This window comes from Protomyctophum bolini (genome assembly GCF_963924005.1).
Source record: "Protomyctophum bolini genome assembly, chromosome: 10".
Lineage (NCBI taxonomy): Eukaryota > Metazoa > Chordata > Actinopteri > Myctophiformes > Myctophidae > Protomyctophum > Protomyctophum bolini.
Window position 1 is genome coordinate 18,839,758 of NC_137871.1, and position 24,597 is coordinate 18,864,354.

Consider the following 24,597-nt stretch of genomic DNA (forward strand, 5'->3'; position numbering starts at 1 on the left):
AGAGAGAGGGAGGGAGGGGGAGAGAGAGAGGGGGAAAAGTGTATAGTGGTCAGTAGTGCGTGTGCACACGCGGCTGCATACTTTCGTGTATGCTTGTGTGTGTGTGAGAGAGTGAGTGAGTCAGCTAGAGAGTCAGACTGAGATGAACTCAGCAGAAACTTCAAAGTGAGACGTGTCAATGACGCAAAGGCAAACAGGGAAACAAGTTTGGCTGAAACATGCAACAGAACAGCGGAGCGTTGCACTGGAGCAGCAACAAGGAGGGAGGAAGAGTGCATGAATGAAGCAGGGCCAGCAAGTGGCAGGTAGGAAGAAAAGGGTGGACATAGCGGGAGAGGGAGGGAAGGAGGGAGAGAGGAGGGGGGGGAGTTTTAAGAGAACAGAAAGGGGGAAGAGACAGCGGGGGAGGGAAGGATTTCCCAGGGATTTGTAGCAACTCTGTGAAGTTTAGTAAGTGAGGCATATAGCAGTCTGTCACACAGGCTGAGTGGGTTGAAGCTTTTCCCAGAGGGACGTATGTAGCTCCGGCTGGCGGAGTGTCTCTGCAAGAGGGTTCACCCTGTCGTACCCAGCGGGTACCCTCCTGGACGTGCATGTGTCACTGCTGTGTGAGTGTTGGTCATTGACACTCAGCGTTGGACTTGGCGCACATGTGTGAAATAGAGACAGAAGCCCAGTTCTTCTAGAAGAGAGACAGTGAGCCCGCGCGCACGTGTGTGTGTGTGTGTGTGTGTGTGTGCGTGCGTGCGTGCGTGTTTGCGTGCGCCCGCGTGTGTGTGCATCCGTGCATGCATGTGCATTGTGCATGTTATAGGAAGTCTGAAAGAAAATGAAAAAGACATTGTTCCCGTCGGGAGGCGATGGAGTCGCGTCCAACGGACAGTCGTGTCCCCAAAATGGAACAGAAGCCGCCGCCGCTAACGGCAAACTGCTGGAGGACGACGGCGCCCCAAAGGCCAAGGTGGAACTGCGCAAGAAGGTGACGCTGCTCCGCGGCATCTCCATCATCATAGGGACCATCATCGGCGCGGGCATCTTCATCTCGCCCAAGGGCATCCTGGCCAACACAGGCAGCGTGGGCATGTCCCTGGTGGTGTGGATCCTGTGTGGCATCCTGTCGCTCTTCGGTGAGTCCTTGTGGGCATGTCCCTGGTGGTGTGGATCCTGTGTGGCATCCTGTCGCTCTTCGGTGAGTCCTTGTGGGCATGTCCCTGGTGGTGTGGATCCTGTGTGGCATCCTGTCGCTCTTCGGTGAGTCCTTGTGGGCATGTCCCTGGTGGTGTGGATCCTGTGTGTCATCCTGTCGCTCTTCGGTGAGTCCTTGTGGGCATGTCCCTGGTGGTGTGGATCCTGTGTGGCATCCTGTCGCTCTTCGGTGAGTCCTTGTGGGCATGTCCCTGGTGGTGTGGATCCTGTGTGGCATCCTGTCGCTCTTCGGTGAGTCCTTGCTGAGCAGAGAGAGCGTGGGATGGTTGCCGAGGCAACCCATGCTTTGATTCAGTGAGAGTTATCTATCTATCTATCTAGTTGCCGTCTGTCTGGTAGAAACCTCTTTGGTCGCTTATTTTAACGTTTTATATATTTGTAAATGATTGCCCTACTACATCATACTACAGTGTCATGCAGAAGTTGCAAAAATAGCCGCTCTACAAGCTTAAATCGCGATTTTTTTCTGGAAATGAGAGAAAGAAAAGGTTTTTAATCAAAGTTAGATGGTGACATTATACATTGTCATGTACATTTATACACGTGTCCTTAAAATATCATCACTTTACCCAAATCAAAGAGTTTTTAGAAGTGTTTTGACCATTCATGTGGAGATAGATGTCTGTCTACTCACTCTGTCTCAGTGGAGGGCAGTGGACAGTTCAGAAAGTAAACCAGGAAGAGAAAGGTTCAGGATTCCAATAGCTTGGGATCCCCATTGATGATTTCATTGCGAGGAAGGTTTTTGAACTGCATTAGTGAGGACCAAATTATATGAACATGAGGTTGAAAATGGATGAAAGTGCTCCTTTTGAAGTTTACCATTGTACAGCATAATAACGATAATAACCCAAAGCTATGAGAGGTTTTTGTTTGCAACCAGAATGTTGTTGCTAAAAGCAGACACCGTGCTATTAAAGCAATAATACACCCAAGGCTGCGATAATAATCACAGTACTCTGCTATCACACCAGACTGAGTACACATGCAGCCTCATTGTTCAATGTGTGTGAGCTGGTTAACAGCAGTTTCTCTAGCAACCAATACTTTGCTGCAATTTTTAGATATATACCATGTGCTGTATATATATACACCCGTATATTGAATAGCAACATCTACAAGCTGACAATGTGTCACAGATCTGCTATTTTCGCTGCTTTTGCATTTTTTGGAAATAATAATAATTTATAATTAAATCAGCATTTTTTTCTCACTTCCTGAAAAGCTATTTGTTGATAACTGACATTGTCATCATCTGTTTGAAATACACACAGATGATCATAAACACATTGCAAATCTGCACAACATTATTTCTTTACATAGTAAAATTGCATCAGCCCTTCACCAGCCACAGTTTACTTCCCTTTTACAGTTTACTTCCCTACTCAGTGCAACGTTTTCACACTGTTCCCATGTCCTAGACTACTAATGGCACTTCTATTCAGGGTTTCTATGCAACATGCTGCTTTCTAGAACAAAGGAATGAGTTCCATGAATTCATATTCAAACAAGAGTGAGCAGGTTACTCCTGTTTATTGAGAAAACGGGACCTTAGGGATTCTTAGGGACTGGATGAAATGAACCCATTAAGACCTGAGAGCGATTCTATTCTACAAATGTCATTCTAAATCCTAACACTTTACTGAAAACAGTATGTTGCTATATCATGGTGCTCAAACCTTTTCATGTCAAGGACCCCCACAATGATATAGTACGTGTATTTGGCCGACCCGAACCTGAAAATATTTAGTGCCATGGACCCCCAGAAGCAAAGATTTGAGTTCAAAATGTTTGCTTAAAAACTAGCCTATCTACAAGCTCACAACTCTATGCAACCTGACGTGTTGTGAGCTTGTAGATCGGCTATTTTTGTATAATTCTAACTGCAGAATAGGTATGTTAGCTATCAAGCAACCCATAAATAAAATAAAAAAATCCTTAGAATTTGCCTGTGGTTCAGCCCTCCTCTTCCGGTGGTGCATCTTTGTTTTCATTCCTACTAACAACAAACTATACGCGTTGTAACTGGAGTTGCCGTTGATAGATTCATAAATCTGTATGTCTGATTCTTCTTATATCATTGTTGAACAAGTTGAACAAGGCCTGGACACTGCCAAATTGTTGAACAAGGCCTGGACACTGCCAGTCAGTCACCATCAGGCTGGCCTGAACACTTCAAGGTTCAAGGTTAGCTTTATTGTCCCTTGCGGGAAATTGGTTTGCCAGATCATAGTAAAAAAAGCACACAACAACAACATTCAATACAAGACTAAGATCTAAGAACAGGGCACTAGAGTCTAGAGACAGAGAATTCATGACAGTAGCAAAGTCAGCAAAAGTGCATTAGTGGGCAATATGTGCAAAGAGGCAAGAATAAAGTGCTATCTGCTGTTCAGCAGTTGAACAGCAGCACTGTCCTCCATTGCGGACTATTTTCCTTTGTGTATGTGCCACATGATTAGTTTTTAGTGACCTTTTAGCCTTATGGACATACCTGATGCTATGTGGATCTCCCTTATGTCTAACCTCATGTACATATACCTGATGCTACAGTATATATGTGGATCTACCATATTGTCATTATGCTGCTATGTGGATCTACTGCTGTGTTGCCACTCTTTTGCACCTCATGTCTAACCTCATGTACATGCTGCTTTTTAAGTGGTGCAACCACTTAAATGTCCGTCCCTGGCTGTGTCCCTAATGTTTAGGGTACCAACAGGGGCTGATGTTGCACCACTTACTTCAGACAGGTCTGATTTTTATGCTTATGCGTAAATATAAGTCTTGGAGTTTCTTTTTCCGTTTTTTTCCTCCTTGCTCTCCCTCTCTCTGACCCCCCTCTTTTCTGTCTTTCCTGAAAACAACAAAAAAATGGAGCTCGCTCGCAAACTAATTTCACCCACTGATTTAAACCTGTACACACATGCGATGATGTGACAATGAGACTGATTGTCCCCTCCCTGTGTCCCTCCATGCAGGGGCCCTGTCCTATGCTGAGCTGGGGACATGCATCACCAAGTCAGGGGGACATTATACTTACATACTGGAAGCGTTTGGACCTCAGATGGCCTTCATACGGCTGTGGGCTGACCTCATCGCTATACGGTACAATAATAATCTGTTGGTCTTCCTGCTGTGTGTGTGTGTGTGTGTGTGTGTGTGTGTGTGTGTGTGTGTGTGTGTGTGTGTGTGTGTGTGTGTGTGTGTGTGTGTGTGTGTGTGTGTGTGTGTGTGTGTGAGTGTGAGTGTGTGTGTGTGTGTGTGTGTGTGAGGCGCCTGCCGGTTTATGCAACTGCTACTACTCCGTTTCAGTGTAACTATAACTGTCTGTGTGTTTGCACGCTCACTTTGTATTTTCTGAATGCATCTGGGGGAGTGCATGCTTTTGCACATGCACGCGTGTGACATGAATGTCTGTGTTTTGAATAAAGCTTAGACAGGCACGTCGTGGCCTTGGTCTGAGCCCACCACACAGTCAACTCTTTAGTGTTGTAAACCCACATTGTCCACTCTCAGAGCTACAGACCCATAAGTGTCCATTTGGTTCCAATTGTGCACTCTCAGAGAATTGTGCACTCTCAGAGAGAACCATAAGGGACCCCCCTTCAAGGACTCCCTTGGTGGGGGAAAGGGTAGGTTTGTGCACCCTTAAGAGTTGACGAGTGCTCAGGATTTTACGGCGTAGAGGGCAGTGGGCTGAGAGAATGCTCACTGAGTCGGTGGGTGCCGTGTGTACACAGCCATGGCCCTGGTAGTAAAAACAGTCTGCTGGCTATCCTCAGATCTCTGTGCATCCCCGCCTCAGGCTACTGGGAACTCTCACTGGGAAGTTGTGGGAACTCTCACTGGGAACCATGGAGGAAAGGAACAGGCCAGGGAGAGTGGGGCTGAGAAAGAAGTGAGGGAAAGAGAAGGTGGGAACCAGAATTAATGACAGGCAGAAAGAGAAAAAGACATGTTGGACACTGTGTTTGTCTTGCTCTCTGTGATCAGTGGATATAGACCTTTTTGTTCAAACACAAACAGCTGTGTAACCTCTCTGGGGCTGCTAAGCTTCTGAAAATGTGCAAAACCCAAACATAAATGGAAGCCGCGTTCCCGATTAGCAATACGCCTAGAGGTCCTTTCAGATGGGTGACGACTGGCGCGCCCAGTAATTCATTTTCAATGAGAGGCCGTGCATTTATTTTGGACGCGCGGAGAAGTTGAGGGGCGAGAGAGTCCCTGAGAATGAGCGAGCACAGTTTGCGCCCGTCGGGTCACGGTGCCAGTGAGCACCGCTGTGGGAACACTAAACAGAATGAGAAGCAGAGTGATACAGCAGGGCAGAGAGCTCTAGCGCGCTGAGACAGAGAGCATCACATAAGACTACAGGTCACCTCAGCTGCCGTGGCTCAGTGGTGGAAATGAAGACGGATATCATGATGAGCTGTGGATGAGCTCCCAGTGCGGACGGTCTTATTTGATTCTTATCGGAACCAGCCCCGTGGAAAACCCACCCTGGATCCCCTCAGCACTGCCGCATAAGGATGTGATTACAGTTATGCTTTGCTCAGACTGTTTGCCATCAGATAACGCATGCACGCACACATACACACACACACACACACACACACACACACACACACACACACACACACACACACACACGCTGAGTGACTAACTTAATACCTGAGTCAATAGGACTGACATAAAGCCTGTACGATGTTGAAAACAAGTGGGCTTATTGTGGTTGGGACAATTGTGCCAATATTCTGATAGTAAATCCAGCTGTTTAATTTTCAGGTGGGTTGCCAATTTTTGACAATCAGGAGAAAGTGCCCATTCATCAGCTTCAATTTATAGTGTTCCGGTTCCAATTTTGTCTGCCAGCTGCGTTATCACTTATCACATCCAATTTCACTTGTGTATCCTGTATGAGTTCTCTCTCCTTATTGGATGAAATTGGTATCCTCAATAGTGCACCGAAGTCACTTCAGCACCCCCCATCCCCAATTGGTAAGCAATTTGAGGCAATTTGAGGCCAAAAATATCACTTACCCTACCTTTAAAGATGGAGTGATGTGGGAGGGGTTAGGGTTATGATGTCACTAAAATGGTGTAATTTCGATTGGGCCTTTTGACTCAAAGGCTTTCAGGAAGAAAACAAAAATACACAGGGAAGACATATTTGAATATTCTATATTCACCACACTTGGGGGTCTATTAGAGTAATGTTAACTCCGTAGACACATGCAAAATAGAAAAAGTACAACAATCACGGCATTCCAATTTTAAAATAAGTGTGTGTGTATGTGTGTGTGTGTGTGTGTGTGTGTGTGTGTGTGTGTGTGTGCGTGCGCGTGCGTGTGTGCGTGCGTGCGTGTGCTCCTCTCTCCCCATACAGGCCAGCAGGATTAGCAGTGATCTCTCTAGCGTTCGGTCAGTACATCCTGCAGCCTCTCTTCATGCCGTGCGGAGTCCCTCTCATCGCCATCAAGCTGGCTACCGCTATAGGCATCAGTACGTATGGATTGCACAGTAAAAACCCCTCACGGCTACAGGCATCAGTATGTGTCGAGTACACATGTTACATGAACCCTAGTGCAGACTGGGCAGTGGTTCTCAAAGTATGGTCCCCCAGGGGTCCTTGAGGGGGTTCAAGACGGTCCCAGGTTAAACGATTGACAGGAAATAACTGTACACTTACTGGTCCATTTGGTTCCATTTGTTTCCCGAGCACCGCCAACTCAGTGTATGAGTAGTATACCGACAAGAAGCCTCTCCCGACCTACTTATATTTCTTGAAATGAAAAGTTTTTAGAACCACTGCCCTATAGCGTCTCCAACCCAACAACTCATTGCAACCTGGCACAATGTTAGCTTTTATGATTTTATTGGTGAAAGGATTTGGTGTCAAGTGGTCAGTGTACAAGTAGAACCAAATTGTGCCGTAAGGGTACATTTGGTTCTGTACTTCCATGTACACTCGCAAAGTTACAATTAGAGGCAGGCAGGCATATACTCTATGAATAAACAATAACACTTATAACACATATCATTTTGTTTCTGTTGTTAGACGATTGCACAACTATAAAAAAACTTTGTTCCACAGTCTGGATTCTAGAATCACAATACAATAGTAATATGTGTTAATTAAATGTCCCCTGAAAGATGCTTTCTCATAGAAGCAGTGTGCATTTCCAGGTAGAACATTGCCACTGTCATTCATTTATTTATGTTATCTCTTGAGTGTGGGTACCCATGGTCTATAGCAGAGGCCCCCAACCACCGGTCCGTGGGACTTGTACCAGAGTGTGGGTACCCATGGTCTATAGCAGAGGCCCCCAACCACCGGTCCATGGGACATGTACCAGAGAGTGGGTACCCATGGTCTATAGCAGAGGCCCCCAACCACCGGTCCGTGGGACTTGTACCAGAGAGTGGGTACCCATGGTCTATAGCAGAGGCCCCCAACCACCGGTCCGTGGGACTTGTACCAGAGAGTGGGTACCCATGGTCTATAGCAGAGGCCCCCAACCACCGGTCGGTGGGACTTGTACCAGAGAGTGGGTACCCATGGTCTATAGCAGAGGCCCCCAACCACCGGTCCGTGGGACTTGTACCAGAAGGCAAATACTAGCAGACCTAGTAGCCTATATTGTCCTGGGAGGCGACAGTCAACTACGTATATTGTATATTGTCGGGTCGAAACCTTGTAATAATAATAATAATAATGGATTTTATTACCATCTAAGAAAAGGGAACACATCAATTTAAAACAAAAGGGCATGCTATAAAAATGCTTTGTTAAATGAGTCAACCGACTGTGGTGCTCTCAGGTGGGCGGGGAGGGAGATCCACAGTTCGGGGGCGGCCGAGCAGAAGGCCCGGTCGCCCATGGTGTGCAGGTTGGTTTTGACGGGTTTGAGGCGGTTTGTGTTTGAGGAGCGGAGGGAGCGAGTGGAGGGTTGGGGGGTGACAAGTTCCTTGAGGTAGGAGGGAGCGTTGCCGTGGATGCACTGGTGGGTGAGCAGGGAGATCTTGTATTCGGTGCGAAATGATAGGAGCCAGTGGAGTGAGCGGAGGATGGGTGTGATGTGCTTGTATTTGCGCACTCTCATCAGGATCCTAGCAGCACTGTTTTGGATGTATTGGAGCCTTTGGAGGCTCTTGCTAGGGATCCTGATGAGAAGTGCGTTGCAGTAGTCCAACCTGGAGGAGACAAAGGCGTGGACTAGCTTTTCGGCGTCGGGTAGAGTGAGGGTGGGACGCAGTTTTGCAATTTCCAAAAGGCTATTTCTAAAACAGTTCCTTTTTTGGTATTATATAATTTCGTAGTGAAAATAGCCTAATCTACAAGCTTTGGGCATTGGTATTTTTTTCCCATTACTTTTGCGTGCTGATGCAATAGGGCAGTCAATTATGACACATTTTTTAAATAGTTGTAATATGGAGATACAAGGTTTTGGCCAGACATCTACGAGATAGGGTTCAAGTGGTTTAACATGATTTGTAGTGTATTTTTTAATGATATCAATCTGTCTTAACTTTGAGAGTAAATTAATGTGATAGAATCAAGCGTGGGAGACTCAACGCTTCACCAATTATCTTCCTCTATTACTGGAGATGTCCACCCACATCTGATATGGAATTCATTATCATTTCACTAAACCTCATTATATAAAATGAGCTATTGATTGATTTAGTCGATTGATTCTATACATCAGTTATTTATTATTTGTTTCTAGACATAGATGTAATATAGAACAGTAGTTCTCAAAATGGGGTTCAGGGACCCCCAGGGGTCCTTCATTGGGTATCAGTTGGTCCCATGTAAAATTAATTAATATAGCATCAAAATCCGTTTAATCACTTGGACAGTGTACATCATCTATTTAAAAAAAAGTGAAAATGTGGAATATCTTTTAAACATCTTAACACAAATCTTGTATGGGTTGGGGACAAAATATTTTCAGTGGAAGTCCACAGCCAAGTGCACAATAATTTATAATTTGGGGGTCCTTGACATGAAGAAACATTTAAAAGTTTTAGAGGAAAAACATAAAAAAACATAAAAAAAAACAATCCAGACAGACTAATCCCCGAGCAGGGATCATCCAGTATGGCAGAGGGATCTCTCCTACTGCGTCCGTTCAGACAACTAAAACAACCATTAAAAGACGGTTTGTATTTGGCACCGGGGGAAAGATGAAAGGAACACTGATCGTATTGGCGAAAAAACAAGTTAAAAAGAAAGAAACAAACAAACAAAACATGAACCTGAATGTCATGAAAAAAAACCTAAAACAATCTGTCCGAAAGCATTATCACAGAATGGATTCTGTCTACTTATGTATGTGTCTCTTGCCCTCGCGCCCATTCCGCTGTCTGTGTTTTGTCGTATCTGTGTTAATCTGTTGTTGTCCCTGTAGCTTGTGTTTTGTACCTGAACAGCATGAGTATTTATGTGGTTCTGTGTTATCTGTTTTTGTCGCTCTCCACGTAGCTTCTTCTCGCAGTTGGGCAGAAACCTTGTATGTCCAAAACAATTACTTTTCAGGATAAATAAATAAATTACTGAATTAATAATAACAGTTCTGTACAATGCATTATGTGTTGTGAAGGTGGTCTGTTTTGTGTTTGTCTTTATGATGCCGCAAGCCATGCACTTGTAGGCCTCACTCACACGTAAGACACAAGCAAGACACATTGGGCTCCATTTTTGTCTCATCTTTCTAAAGCCACTATTTGGGGATTTAGGAGTGGGGAAAGGGTGTTCCCCCACTAAAGTTGATATTTTGGTTACCTGTCTAAATCCCTTAAACACCTCCGTTACCCGTTATATTATGCATTGGTGTGGTTTGGGCGTTACAATAATTAAACCAAATTTAACCAATCACCAGTCCACGTGCCATTGCCTTTAATAGATCCCTTATCCGTTTCCCGTTAGTGCTATATTGCTTCATAGCCTTACGGTCTATAGCCCATGGAAGAATGTTGCGTACTTGCGTTGCTGGCATCCCCCCCCCGCCCCTCCCACATGTCGTTCTTTTTTCTTCTCCAACCCGCACAGAGCCAAGAACACTCGTCTTTTCATTGAGTCACAACTCGCTCAAATTCAAAGTACTATGTAAACTACGAAATTCGGGCTTTCATTTGGTATATAGATCGAGCGTGTAGGCCGTCTCTACGAAACGGTATCAAGCGGAAAGGAAAGGTTGGTCAATTGGATTAAACGCCATTTGCTGCGCTATGGGATGATGAACGAACAAATGGGTGGAATCGCACATAGTCTTTGACTATACAATTATAAACACAATGGACACAAGGAAGGCACTCACTTCTGCTGATTATAGGAAAATTACAAAGACAATAAGGAGAGATGACGCAGCCTTACTCCAAGGATATCTCCATGCAGGCGCGCAGCCCACGTCGCTCTACCAAACTAATAAGTTACGGGTGGTTTTAAACTCCACTATCGTCTTCCCAAATGTGTGTGACCAAAATAGCAATTTAGAGGAAAGCGTGCCAACACGCCCATGACCACACCTCTAGGCGCAATTACCGGTGTCAGCAAAAAAGATAGTGGGTGACGCTGGACGAAAATACCATTATCCCCCATTTAGACATTCACTTTGAATTGGATCTTGGATGTTGCGAGTGTCATGGCCGCCTCAATGCATTTCCAATGGGAGTCACTTGGTTTGAAGACACAACCTTGTTACATGGGGGGGAGGGCAGAAGACAGCCATGCAACAGCCATGTTGCCAGTCATGAAACCATGTGACTCCCATTGGAAATGCATTGAGGTGGCCATAACACACAGAAGACACAGGACACAAGTGTGTCTTGCGTGTGTCTTACATGTGAGTGAGGCCGTAGACAACTCCTCCACCTCTTGTGAAATCTGAGAACTCATCGGCACAAAAAAAAAGGAAAAACACCGCCCTCTGTTGTCACCTCTGGGGGCGGCGCCCAGTAGTATGCGGATAACAGGATGTCGTCCCGTTTGGTCCCTCCTCTTCCGGTCGCACGTGTCGTTGTTTTCATTCCTAACATCTGCTGCGGAGCTCTAGCTCCGTCTTCATGAATTGCATTTTCATAGTGCTCAAATCGCTTTACAGTTTACAATGGTTCATTCACTCGTACATTGGTAGGTGAAGCGGAGAACAGTCGACGTCAACTCCCATATTCACACACCAATGGTACATTGCCTCCAATGAGTCGGTCGGTGTGAGCTTGCCACCATTGGTGTGTGAATGTGGGAAGTGAGGACGCTGGCGTCGACTGTTCTCCGCGTCACCTCCCAACGTATGAATGAATGAACCATTGTAAAGCGATTTGAGCACTTGGAAAAGCGCTATGAAAATGCAATTCATTAAAAATGCAATTCATTGCCCGGGATTCGAACCACCGATCCACGGATCATTGGACGACCTGCTCTACGTCCTGAGCATAGCCGCCCCAAGCCGCCCGTCTTGAGAGATTACCTCTTAACTCTCTTATTGTAGGGGTGGCGGGACTCGAGTCAGTTTGGAGGCGTTGCTGAAAATAGATCTAAAATATTTTCTGCTACTTTTGCGCAACAAAGTAGTAGGGCATTAATGTACAAACAAAACTAAAACAATAGTGTGGTTCAAATACGGAGATACAATGTTTTTGCCTGCCAGTGGTATTCTGTTATGTATCTTAACAGCAAGAGCATTTATGTCTTATCTGTTGTCTCTCTCCGTGTCTTCTGTTATGTTTGAAACAGCATGAGTATTTATATGTGATACTGTGTTATCTGTATTCTGTCTCTACGCTATACTTTTTGTACTTTTACTCAAATTTGAATATGGGACTTTTACTTGTAACGGTAGTTTGCTTTTATGTCGTCTCTGTCGGGTGGAAACCACATACTGTATGTTCAAACGTGTTACTTTACACGATTCAAATTAAAAAAGAGTCAATCAACAATAGCAGATCGACAAGCACAAAACCCGCCAATTCACACTGTGTTTCGAGCTTTCAGATCTGCTATTTTTGCAAGGTCTGTGTGACGCGCTCGCTCTAGTATCACGTCGCAGCCTCGCAGGGCATTCATTTACAAAAAAAACACAAAGATAAAATATAGAGATAAGATGTTTCTGCCCGACAGCAACAATAATATACTGTTATGTTGTGCTTTTCCTTAAGTAAAACAAGTCTGAGTAGTTCTTCCACCACTGGCTATGTACCTGAACAGCAGTATTTCGGGTATTCAGTCTTATCTGTTGTGGTCTCCGCGTAGCTTCTGTTATGAACAGCATGAGTGTTTAACGCATTTAGACCTGAGGACCTGATTCTACAAATGTCTAATAATGTCATGACAGTTTGAGTGTGAGTTGGACGGCCAGGATCCAGATCTTCCTCACCTTCTCTAAGCTGCTGGCCATCGCCATCATCATAGTGCCTGGACTCTATCAGCTCTTCAAAGGTATACCAACGCTCCCCGCAGGACAGGACAGACAGCACACAGAATGTCCCATTTCACAATTTACTCAAATTTAAATAGCAGATCTACGATTACAAGCTCACAATGCACGTGGCCGCATTACGTTTTATATATCTGCAGTATAAAGTGTTGAATATGTTTTGTAATAGTAATCAAAATCTGCAAAGTTCTGGATGTTAAACGGACTGAATGTTTTACAACATGCACTACATTCACAGTTCACACATTAACACACAGATGGCAGATGGCAGGGGAAACCATGCAAGGCACCAACCTGCTCATCAGGAGCAGTTGGGCCGGGGTTCAGTGTCTTGCTCAAGGACAAGCCAGAGAGGCGTTCAGGCGTTCCATGGGGTGTCCCCTGCTAAAGAATTGATAGATCCAAATGGACCCTATGGGTCTGTAACTCTCTGGGGCCTATACATTCCATCTGGTGGAAGGTATAGGGCAGCACAATTGTCATTGCTATCTTCTGACCAACACAGTTTTACACCCCTGCTGTCTAAATAACAAATTATCTTGTGCCTCTTTAGCGCCCATGGGCATATTGGTCTTAAAATTAGCTTTGGTTTGCACTTTGCGTTTACACCAGTTTAGTTATAGTCTCATCTCCAGAGCAGATCAGGTGGTTCGCAATCACAATGCATGCACACTGATTGCAATCAAAATCCATTCGATTTCAACACCCACGTTCAACATGAGACAAACATCGTGCTCAAATTGGAGATGAACTATTTTCAAGCACTTGATTCTTATTCATTAATCCTGTTAATAAGAATTAGACAAGCGGTGCCGGTGAGGAGAGAAAGGGAGAGAGGAAGGAGATGCATTCATTTCAGTAAACAGCTCTAAGCCATCGGTACTTAATTACTAGTGGTAGACGACAGGTTTTGTTCATAGAAATATGTAGAAATTCCTGAGTTGGACAATAGGAGACATTAGACAGTGCACCCACGGCCCAATTAATGAAAATTACTTTTTAAATAATATTCTGCAAACTGGTGCAGCATATAAGAACTTAACTGATTATCATACATCACATTACTGCATTTTAACCATGACTTATTAGTTGCATTAAATGAATAGAGGGAATATCCAATCAACAAGCTCACAATGTGCCACTTTGCATCATCAGAGCTTGTAGATCAGAATTTTTGCTGCGGCTTTATGAGAAAATAAGGCAATTCTATAAATTAAAAATACAATTCCTTTGCACTCCACCAGGGGGTGGGGTGACCCGCGGTTTGAACACCACTACACTAAGGAATCCAGTATGCAATAACACCCTGACATCGTTGTTGCCTTATTTGGTCTGTAATAATCCATCATTCCACAGCTTGTGATGAATCTATCAATCTAGTTTTCTCACTCTCCTGCTTTTGTTAGGCTATATTGTTATATTATCAATGAAATCACACCCATGTGAAGTGAGCGGCACTCTTATCATCTTATACATCATCAAACATTATCTCATTCTGGCCAATCACAATTTGCGTCCTCACTTTTGTCTTCAATGTTTGTGAAAATCGCTGTTATATGCTGTCGTTAATGACTTTATGTGTGGGAATTGTTAAGTCGTGAGTTTAATGTGAGGATGATTTAATGGCAGCCTTGGCTGGCAGCTTCTGTCTCCTGTTCAGCAATACGTAGGCCACTGTACAACAGTCCAGTTGATCTGTTTTATGGTTATGGGTATTTTTACGATTGTTTTATTTAAGATAGCCTTTGATGTTGTTGAAACTGCACAAGAAGTATTGATGCCCACTCTTGCAATTGGTGTCCTTGTCCTTGTGTGTGTGTGTGTGTGTGTGTGTGTGTGTGTGTGTGTGTGTGTGTGTGTGTGTGTGTGTGTGTGTGTGTGTTTACCTAGGGGAAACCAGTAACTTTGAGAATGCCTTTGATATGAGCAAGGTGAAGTTGAGTGGCCTTCCCTTGGCCTTCTACTCAGGGATGTATGCATACGCTGGGTGGTAGGTACACACACACACACACACACACACACACACACACACACACACACACACACACACACACACGAGGCCTTGCTTCTTTCTCTCTACACATAATTGTACAAAACAAAGGAAGAGATAATAGAATAAATATGCAGTTCATGATATTCTTATCGTCCAGTGTAAATGATATGTCTTTCATTTCCTTTACCAGGTTCTATCTGAACTTTGTGACTGAAGAGGTGGACAACCCTGAAAGGTGAGAGAGAGACAGAGAGAGAGAGAGAGAGAGAGAGAGAGAAAACCAATCTACAATGTCACAATGCGTATTAGACCTTGTAGATGTTTTTGGATAGATTTGGTGTATCTATAATACAGACCCCAGTCAGGTATATCCCATGGGAGACCCCATCAGTCAACAAAGTAAACTATACGGCGTCGGTTTTAAATTATTTGATTTTGGAATTGTTTTTAATTGATAAAAAGTTTTTACTTTAAACTAAGTTTAAAGTAAAAACTTATATATATATATATATATATATATATATATATATATATATATATATATATATATATATATATATATGTTTTTCTGTATGAAACGGGTTTGGTCCGCGACCCGAACATGGGTCCCAACCCACTGTTTGTGAAACAGTGATGCAGAGGGTTTCAGTTGTTAAACCAGTAACACGGTAGTGTCTGTGTCTCCGCCCCTCAGGACCGTGCCGTTGGCCATCTGCATCTCCATGGCCATCGTCACCTCCTGCTACGTGTTGACCAACGTAGCATACTACGCCGTCATGTCCGCTGAGGAGCTGCTGGCTTCACCGGCTGTCGCTGTGGTAACAATTCATTTTACTACTACTACTACATAGAGGGTATGCGCGTGGCATCATCTTCATACCTGGAAGTTATGTGGGAACGCCTACTGAGTTGCAAAAACTATATACTTTCTGTTTCTGGCCTTGACAGCCCATACATCCAAACAGAATAGTCCTATCTGATTGCATTAAACGAAGTTAAACTCACTTTGACACTGGATTTGCCACTCACTTTAGGCATGTGCATACCCAGTCTATAGCAACTAGTCCATAGTCTCCATACCCGTCATTTCCAAAGGGTCCCCCCATCTGGAAATATGTGACCATTTCTGACAGACACTATAAGTCATTGAATTACTATTCATTTTAGTTTTTTCATGTCATATGAAAGCTCAAATTGCTCAAATTGACATATTGGTTGTGCAGTTTGAGAGTTGAGAAAACAGGCTTGAAAGGTTCACTTCTGTGGACTCTAACATTACACCTGGCTACATGTTTAAGCATTTAACATGTCGATTTCAGCTCTGACACTTATTTCAGACATGCTCTAGTATGGGAAGAGTCTGCCTGTGCTATTAACTCATTTAAAATGAGAATTTGCGTGATGGCATGCTCTCAGTCAAATCTGGTCACAAATAGTAAGAATAAGATTCAGTTTTGTGATCTGTGACTTCAGGGGGCGCTGTTTTCCCTTAATTCCTCCAGCAGTCCACCAGCAGTGTTGCCATGTCTGCTTATTATTATTATTATTATCTGGGCTTCATGGGACCAAAAAAAAGAACAGGTTTTTAGCTGTCCTGAACAGTAAGTCTCCCTCTGATGTATCTGGGTCAACCAGGGACACATATTTTGTGCCAGGGACATGATTTGTGTTTGTGTTGTTAAACTCAATTGAGTCTCCTACTGGCTAGTCATCAAATGATTGGCTCAGGAACGCAACAACAACAACAACAAAGCATCTCCATGAATTCAAGGCTTCATGGGGTGTGTAATGGATAGAAAATAAGTCTTTTTTGTGGTGAACTACACCTTTAACCACCCAGTCAGTGTAAACAGGGCCTAGACATCACCTCGCCCACACTTTACGATACTTATGAAGGTTGTATTATCCACATTATAGCTCCATTGAGCCCTATTTGGCCGTCCACTTGTCTTGAACGGAACCCGATGCTTCAAAACACACGTCTGGACTCCCACTTATTAGCACTGTTTACTCCTCAAGGAAGGAGGGAAGGTGCTACCACCGCCTTCCTGCACTTAAGGTGTCATCATCAGTGGACGGCGCCCGACACCTCCACTTCCCATCACAAAATAATAAAAGCAGCTATAATGTAATTGTCAGCGCATCCCTGCTAATGCTAATCAGATCACACACGCACACACATTCCCTAATAACAGAACCTTGGCCTATTAGACAGAGGGGGGAGTGCTATGACTGCTACTGTACAAGCCTGCAGGGTTGGTGTGCTAGACCGGTTCACTAAAGAACCCCCCAACACACCCCTCCCCCCCTGGATCGAATCACAGACGTTCTTGTCCTCTAACGCGGTTAGCTTTATTGCGCTGTATGTGGTGAGTGATAAGATCTGCCTTAAGAGAGGCGTTAAGAGCATTTATCAGTCCTTTTATCAGGGAGGAGATTGGAGGGCATTGCTGCATGCTGGTGCTCTTCTCTCGTGTATATAATACATAGGCAGGGAATAAAAGTCAGCCTCTCAAACTGGTTCTGGATTGCAAGAACTTGATTTGAACTGTGAAAGAAGAAAGAAGAACAAAGATGCACATAGAAGGCGTTGGCAAACTTTGGGGGCTGCTGCTGCTCATTATAAAGCAATATGGAAGCATCGTTAGGACACGGAGATACATTATGAATGCATTATACTTGAACATGATGAGATGCAAAAACTTTCACATTATGCAGGCTCCGTGTATAACTAATAACACTATATCACAGGAACGGCAGCCTCACAATGCATACCATTATTGACTTGTAATGGCATTTAGTTCCCTATGTGATATTTGAACTAAAGAAATGCATATTGCATACGCACGCACGCACGCACGCACGCACGCACGCACGCACGCACGCACGGTGCAATTTTGGCCAATGAGTTTGGATAGTGTATGTACCTTAACCACTGGGCCATTGGGCACTCGCTCGACTAGATCATTGGACATTGTCAAATCTGCTTCTGCCGCCGTTCTTGCCTAGTTTTTTTTTACTGGCACGTCTACGCATTCCGATTTTGTGAGAACGTGACGTGACGCGACGTGACATGTGACTACCGGTAACATTGAAAATGTGACTACAAAATGGAAATGTTCTTAATTTCAATACAGCAATGCATTGATATATATATAGAAAATAGAACATTTGACTTTCGTAATTTGCACTGCGTTACTATGTACAGTACTTTGTCCACCACTGGTTTCAGCTGAACTCTGAAACATTGTGTTTACGTCTCTCTCTCTCTCTCTCTCTCTCTCTCTCTCTCTCTCTCTGTGATTTCATTGTCTCTCTCTCCTCACAGACGTTTGCAGAGAAGGTGTTGGGGAACTTCTCCTACGCTGTGCCCGTCTTCGTGGCCATGTCGTGTTACGGCTCCATGAACGGAGGTCTCTTCGCCTTCTCCAGGTCAGTGCTTCTGAAACAGACCCCAGGTCAGTGCTTCTGAAACAGACCCCAGGTCAGTTCTTCTGAAACATTCTCCAGGTCAGTGCTTCTGAAACATTGTCACGTCAAGGACCCTCCATATTGCTATGCATTTGGCCCACGGACGCCCATCTGAATAGACACCAAAACTTTGTATATTCTAAAATATTCTTTCACAGATTAAAAACAGAAACGAGCGAGATTTAAGAAACAATTATAGAGTAATTAAACTAAACAGGCAACATGAAGCAATTAAACGGATGCGACAAATGAGAATTCAAAGGACTAAAAACAACTGTGAGAAACACGAAATAGCTTGCTGGAAAGAAAAGCACATGACATAATAGTTAAAGAAGTACAAGTGATTTAACTCCCTGTACTGCAAAGCAATAACGCTAAGCCTTCTGTTGACAATCCCATATATTATGAGATTAATTTCCAGCAGGCAGGGTGGTGGTAATAACTCTGTTTCAATCATACAGGTTAAGGATGAAGGAACCTAATAGTGTAGCATATTCATTTTCATGTTCATTCGCTTGCGCCTCACTCACTTATTTGTGTGTGTGTGTGTGTGTGTGTGTGTGTGTGTGTGTGTGTGTGTGTGTGTCTCCTGGCAGAATGTTCTTTGTGGCATCACGAGAGGGCCATCTACCCGAGGTTCTGTCCATGATTCATGTTCGCAGAAACACTCCACTGCCGGCTGTCATCGTCCTGGTCAGTATTTGGCAAACACACACACACACACACACACACACACACACACACACACACACACACACACACACACAAAGGTGTAAAGTACATACTCAAGTACAACTCTGAGTTACTTTTACTGTACTTGAGTATTATTGTGTGTGTGTGTGTGTGTGTCTGTCTGTGTGTCATCATTGCCTGCACCAATCACTCCCACTTTTCACACAGGCATTGACCATATGAATATGGAGGTCTTAACGGAGCCCTTTTTTCGATTTGACACATTAATGATTAATAATGAATTTATTAGTGAATTAAAATGCACCCGGGAGCAGTACCCCCCGTGGCCACAAATATCTCACAACGGGTAAGGGCTAGTAATAATAATTGTAATAATAATGGATTGCATTTTTATAGCGCTTTTCTATGCACTACGTGCTTACTCAAAGCTCTTACAATGGTCCATTCATTCATACTGTATGTAATAACTTTTGTACTTTTGAATAAATTAATGCAGGAGTTTGACTTGAAACAGTATTTCTACATTGCGGTATTTATTGACACTTGTACTTGTACTAAGTCAATAAATGTAGTACTTTTTACACCACTGCACGCACTGCAGCACCATGCAACCAATATCAGACTTATAGTTGCTAATCCTGTACCACCAGCCTTGACATTAGGATATGATGGGTCGTGTCACCATGTGTGAAATGCTGGAGAGCTTTTCAGCTTTTCAAGAATCTTAAGAATCAAGAAGGGTATTATTTGTCACATAAACTGTTGGTGGGTCTTTGTTCCGCTTCCACAGAACCGTGCTAACATAATAACACACTGCACGGTAACAGTAATACAAATATAAGTAAGAATGTAAAAAAAACAATAGACAGACAGACAGACAAATAGCTGCTCTGGTTATTGTATTATCTTAACTGTGTGTGTGTGTGTGTGTGTGTGTGTGTGTGTGTGTGTGTGTGTGTGTGTGTGTGTGTGTGTGTGTGTGTGTGTGTGTGTGTGTGTGTGTGTGTGTGTGTGTGTGTGTGTGTGTGTGTGTGTGTGTGTGTGTGTGTGCGTGCGCGTGCGTGTGTGTGTGTGTGTGTGTGTGCACGTGCGTGCATGTGTGCGTGTGTACAGTACCCTATGACGATACTACAGGTTTTCGTGGGGGACATCTACAGCTTGTTGAACTTCATGAGCTTCCTGCGCTGGCTGTTCATCGGCGTGGCCGTGATGGGACTCATGTACCTACGCTACACCCAGCCTGACCTGCACCGCCCCTTTAAGGTCAGCATACACCCAGCCTGACCTGCACCGCCCCTTTAAGGTCAGCATACACCCAGCCTGACCTGCACCGCCCCTTTAAGGTCAGCATACACCCAGCCTGACCTGCACCGCCCCTTTAAGGTCAGCATACACCCAGCCTGACCTGCACCGCCCCTTTAAGGTCAGCATACACCCAGCCTGACTTGCACCGCCCCTTTAAGGTCAGCATACACCCAGCCTGACCTGCACCGCCCCTTTAAGGTCAGCATACACCCAGCCTGACCTGCACCGCCCCTTTAAGGTCAGTTTACACCCAGCCTGACCTGCACCGCCCCTTTAAGGTCAGTTTACACCCAGCCTGACCTGTACCGCCCCTTTAAGGTGTGCACGAAAAAGGCAGTGAAGAAGACCTGTGAACAGGCTGCATTAATCAGAAGTAGTAATGAATTCGTGCCACCATGGATCACCTAATCTAACTAGAAACGCTAATATGCTAACCGGGAAGTCGCGATCATTTTTTATTAAGGTCAGTATACACCACACCTACACCAGCCTGACCAGCACCGCTCCTTTAAGGTCATTAACACCATAGACATAAAAAGGTAGATAAAATTTGTCATAAAAAGTCCATAGACTTGGCCACACACATGACACAGGCGGAACACACAAAGCCAGATGTTGGAGGGGCCCTATAACCCCTCAAATAATGTGACACCAGCGTTGTATGATATGTAAAATATGACTAAACCATTTTATTATGCACTATCAATAAAGGCATAAAAAGCCACAAATTAAATCTAAAAAATTCCGTATCGATTTGTTGCAGCCCTAACTGTCTGTCTGTCTGTCTGTCTGTCTGTCTGTCTGTCTGTCTGTCTGTCTGTCTGTCTGTCTGTCTGTCTGTCTGTCTGTCTGTCTGTCTGTCTGTCTGTCTGCCTGCCTGCTTGCCTGCCTGCTTGCCTGCCTGCCTGTCTGCCTGCCTGCCTGCCTGCCTGCCTGCCTGCCTGCCTGCCTGCCTGCCTGCCTGCCTGCCTGTCTGCCTGCCTGCTGCCTGCCTGCCTGCCTGCCTGCCTGCCTGCCTGCCTGCCTGCCTGCCTGCGCCTGCCTGTGCCTGCCTGCCTGCCTGCCTGCCTGCCTGCCTCCTTCGTCCACAGGTACCGCTCTTTGTCCCGGCCATATTCTCTCTCACCTGCTTCTTCATGGTCTTCCTGTCGCTCTACTCGGACCCGGTCAACACGGGCATCGGGTTCGCTATCTCCCTGACGGGCGTTCCGGCCTACTACATCTTCATTGTGTTCGACCGCAGGCCCAAGTGTGTTCAGAGAGCTTTAGGTGAGTACTTCTCAAATGTCTTCATGTTAAGGACACTCACATGTATTTGGCCACGGACCTCCATTATTTTGCAAAATTGTGTGCTCATTTTGTGACCCCCATTTGGAGCTGTGTTTTTAGTATGTGGGTGCATTCCCACTGGAAAAATGACTGAAGATAGTTGTAGGTTAAGATCAAGGTCAAGTTTATTTATATGTCCCAAGCTGGGCAATTCAATTTACAACCTGCCTTGTTGTAAATAGTGTTTTCCATCCTCAGATTCCATCAACAGATTCTTGCAGATCTTACTGGAGGTGGTTCCAGCTGAACATTAACACCCGTCATCCCTTCCTGTTCCTCCAACCATGCGTCAGATGATATTTAATGAGATTTTGCTCTCACAGACAAAAGATTATGCTCACTTTCAGAATACAAAAAATAAGAGCTGTCGCTTATTTATCATTATGAGTATGAGTATGACTCCAGACCGCCTCGGACCCATCCAGTGCAGCACGGAGACGCAGACATCCTGACGGTGTGTGTTTCCCAATTGTGTTAAACTGCCTGTCATTAACCACATACAGTATGTTGGAGTCCCTCAGGGCTCTATACTAGTGTGTTTTCTGTTTTCCATCCACAGTAAATATCTTCGATGTAAATAGCCAATCTACAAACTCACAATGCGTTAAGTTGCGTCACTTTGTGAGCTTGTAGATTGGCTACATTACAACTGGTGTTTAAGTGGTTAAATGCAGTTAAACCCTGTGCACTTCATTGACTGGAGTCCACCATGGATGGTTCTATCCTTGGACCACTGCGTTCCCCCCCTATAGTCTACACACCAATGGGTTTGCTAGATTGGCTATTTGTGCCAAATATTTGGTCATAATATTGTACATAAACTTTTCTCATTAAATGCCTTCATTTTTAGTATGTTTACATTTTTTCATCATTAAAACGTTGCCAAACTCACCTGAATAATTCAGTTCATGTTGGCTAAACGTCACTGCCCTTTTCACATTTGAATTTCAGGCTTATGGTATCTAACCCTAAGCCTATATATGATCTGTTTGGTCTATGCTTTGAAGTGCAGAGAAAAGCAATAACTTGGAACAAAAAACAAAAAGTAGCAGTGTGTTGAAATCAATCAGGTTTCAATTCACTGCAAGTAGATTTTCATACTGGACTAAAATTAATGAAAACTAATCGCTTCCTTGAATGAATGAATGAATGAATGTGTGTGTGTGTGTGTGTGTGTGTGTGTGTGTGTGTGTGTGTGTGTGTGTGTGTGTGTGTGTGTGTGTGTGTGTGTGTGTGTGTGTGTGTGTGTGTGTGTGTGTGTGTGTGTGTGTGTGTGTGTGTGCACGTGCACGTGCACGTGCGTGCATGTGTGCAATGTGCATGCTGCACAAGCGTGAGACATTAAATGTGATTGTATCCAATTTTAGTTTTCAGCTTCAATTTAGATTTTAGTATTGCAATGTACAGGAGGTGTTATACAATTTAGGCATTTAGCAGATTTCTTGGTACTGTCAGTATAATGGAGATAGCAAATCTGTGCAGTTTATTCATACTCACTGTCTACATGCTGAAGCAGCAGGTTGTATTATATCCATTGACTGTAAATAAGAAAAATGGTCGTGACTCGTGAGTACGACCGCAAGTCTGCAACCAGTGTGCTCATCATGCTGACTTGATACTATAGTATAGTGTTTGAAAACAAAGTCTTTATGAAAAGGTTTAAGGTAATTAAACCAAGTATAAAGTCCCCCACTGACATCAATGGAATGGAAATACAATGGAAAGAGGAGAATCAGCGCCACCTGCGCGGTCATTGATGAGAAGTCCAGTGTTTTTTTTTTTTACCTTCTATCTGCCTACTCCTGTATAGAGCGTCGCAGTCCCGCCCCCTCGAGAGACCCGGAAAATAAATCCCTGTTAATTTTCCTCATAGACTTTTCAGAAAGTATTTATTTAAAGACGTTGGACAAAGCCAACTCTTGTTGTGAGAAATCATGACAATAAACACAATGTTTTGGGCCAAACAAAGAATTAGAAAGTAGAAAAAGCGGCAGGTTACAACACTTTTATTGTTGTTTTTCTTCTTTGTAATTATTTGTTTGGTCCAAAATATTGTTTGTTGTCATGATTTGTCACGACTCGAGTTGGCTTCGTACGACGCTGGTCTTTAAATACATACTTTTTGAAATGTCTATGGGAAAAATGCATTGGGATTAATTTACTGGGCCTGGCATCGTCATGAAAGGGGGCAGGACTGTGACACTCTATACTCTATAGCTATGCTAGCATAATGCTACAGCATCTATCTGCCTCTGCTTGTAGCCATATAGCATAGCGCTACAGCATAGGCCTACTGTATACTACCTCCGCTTTTAGTCATGCTAGCATATCTCTGCCTCTGCCTGTATATATAGACAAGACCTGCTAGCGTAGCACGACAGAATTGAGGTTTCACATTAGACATTCAGACTGCATCAACAGCAGGTCCCCACTCCTGAATTTATAATGAAGACACTTAGTCTGGCCTGACATGGTGTGGCTCGAGGTGTGTGTGCGCGCGTGTGTGTGTGTGTGTGTGTGTGTGTGTGTGTGTGTGTGTGTGTGTAGGGGGGGGGGGGGGGGTCTAGTCTGTGCAGACTGCTGATGCAGATTCCTCTGTATCTAGGCTCCCAGGTGGAGTTTTTTGGTAATCTGCCTGCCTGTCTGGGTGCTCACTGTTCCCTCTGTCCCCCCTCTCACCTCACTGCCCTCAGATGGAGGCTCCATCTATCTACTGCTGATGAGTGCACCATGAGGACAAGCCCTGACTTTTAGTTTACTGGACAGTACTAAAGTACATTTACTTGAGTACTGTACATCCTTTCTTTGTATCTGCACTTTACTTGAGTATTGGCCCTTTCGGTCGAGGTCGCTTCTCGCCCTTAGGCGTCTTACTGGTCTTAGTTGCTATTTATTTATAAAAGGTGTGCATGCTTGCTTATCATCTGTTCTTATATGTTGCAATCTAAGATGTATCAATGGGATGTTCCCAGGGGAAGAGGAAGTGACATCAAGACGTTGGTACTCTATTGAGAGATAGTTATTGTTATTGTCAGACAGTCCCTAGAAGCAAGCACGGAGCAGCGCATGTTTGCCATCCTTAATCCGGTCATTTTCCGCATGTCGGTCTATTGACATTAAACGGACTGAAAAGCGTACGCACCCCGGTTATTGTCAGAC

The 24,597-nt window shown here is 44.2% G+C and overlaps 1 protein-coding gene across 1 annotated transcript; it reads left to right on the forward strand.

Annotated features, from left to right (window-relative positions):
* The first annotated feature begins 394 nt into the window (after positions 1-394).
* slc7a11 (solute carrier family 7 member 11) lies at positions 395-22,463 on the forward strand. Its single transcript, XM_080774077.1, has 13 exons — positions 395-1,127; positions 4,188-4,314; positions 6,596-6,711; positions 9,624-9,647; positions 12,548-12,649; positions 14,538-14,637; positions 14,831-14,875; positions 15,335-15,458; positions 17,969-18,072; positions 18,708-18,804; positions 19,918-20,067; positions 21,201-21,378; positions 21,637-22,463. Exons 1-13 carry the CDS (start codon positions 830-832, stop codon positions 21,690-21,692), a joined length of 1,521 nt encoding a protein of 506 aa, XP_080630203.1. The 5' UTR covers positions 395-829; the 3' UTR covers positions 21,693-22,463.
* The last annotated feature ends 2,134 nt before the right edge of the window (positions 22,464-24,597 follow it).

Bases quoted from the DNA above. Each gene is read 5' to 3' on its own strand.
- slc7a11 (XM_080774077.1), top strand. From the start codon at position 830: ATGAAAAAGACATTGTTCCCGTCGGGAGGCGATGGAGTCGCGTCCAAC. The intron at 15,459-17,968 runs GTAACAATTCAT...CTCTCCTCACAG, and splicing joins CTTCACCGGCTGTCGCTGTG to ACGTTTGCAGAGAAGGTGTT. The intron at 18,805-19,917 runs GTCAGTATTTGG...GCGTGTGTACAG, and splicing joins TGCCGGCTGTCATCGTCCTG to TACCCTATGACGATACTACA.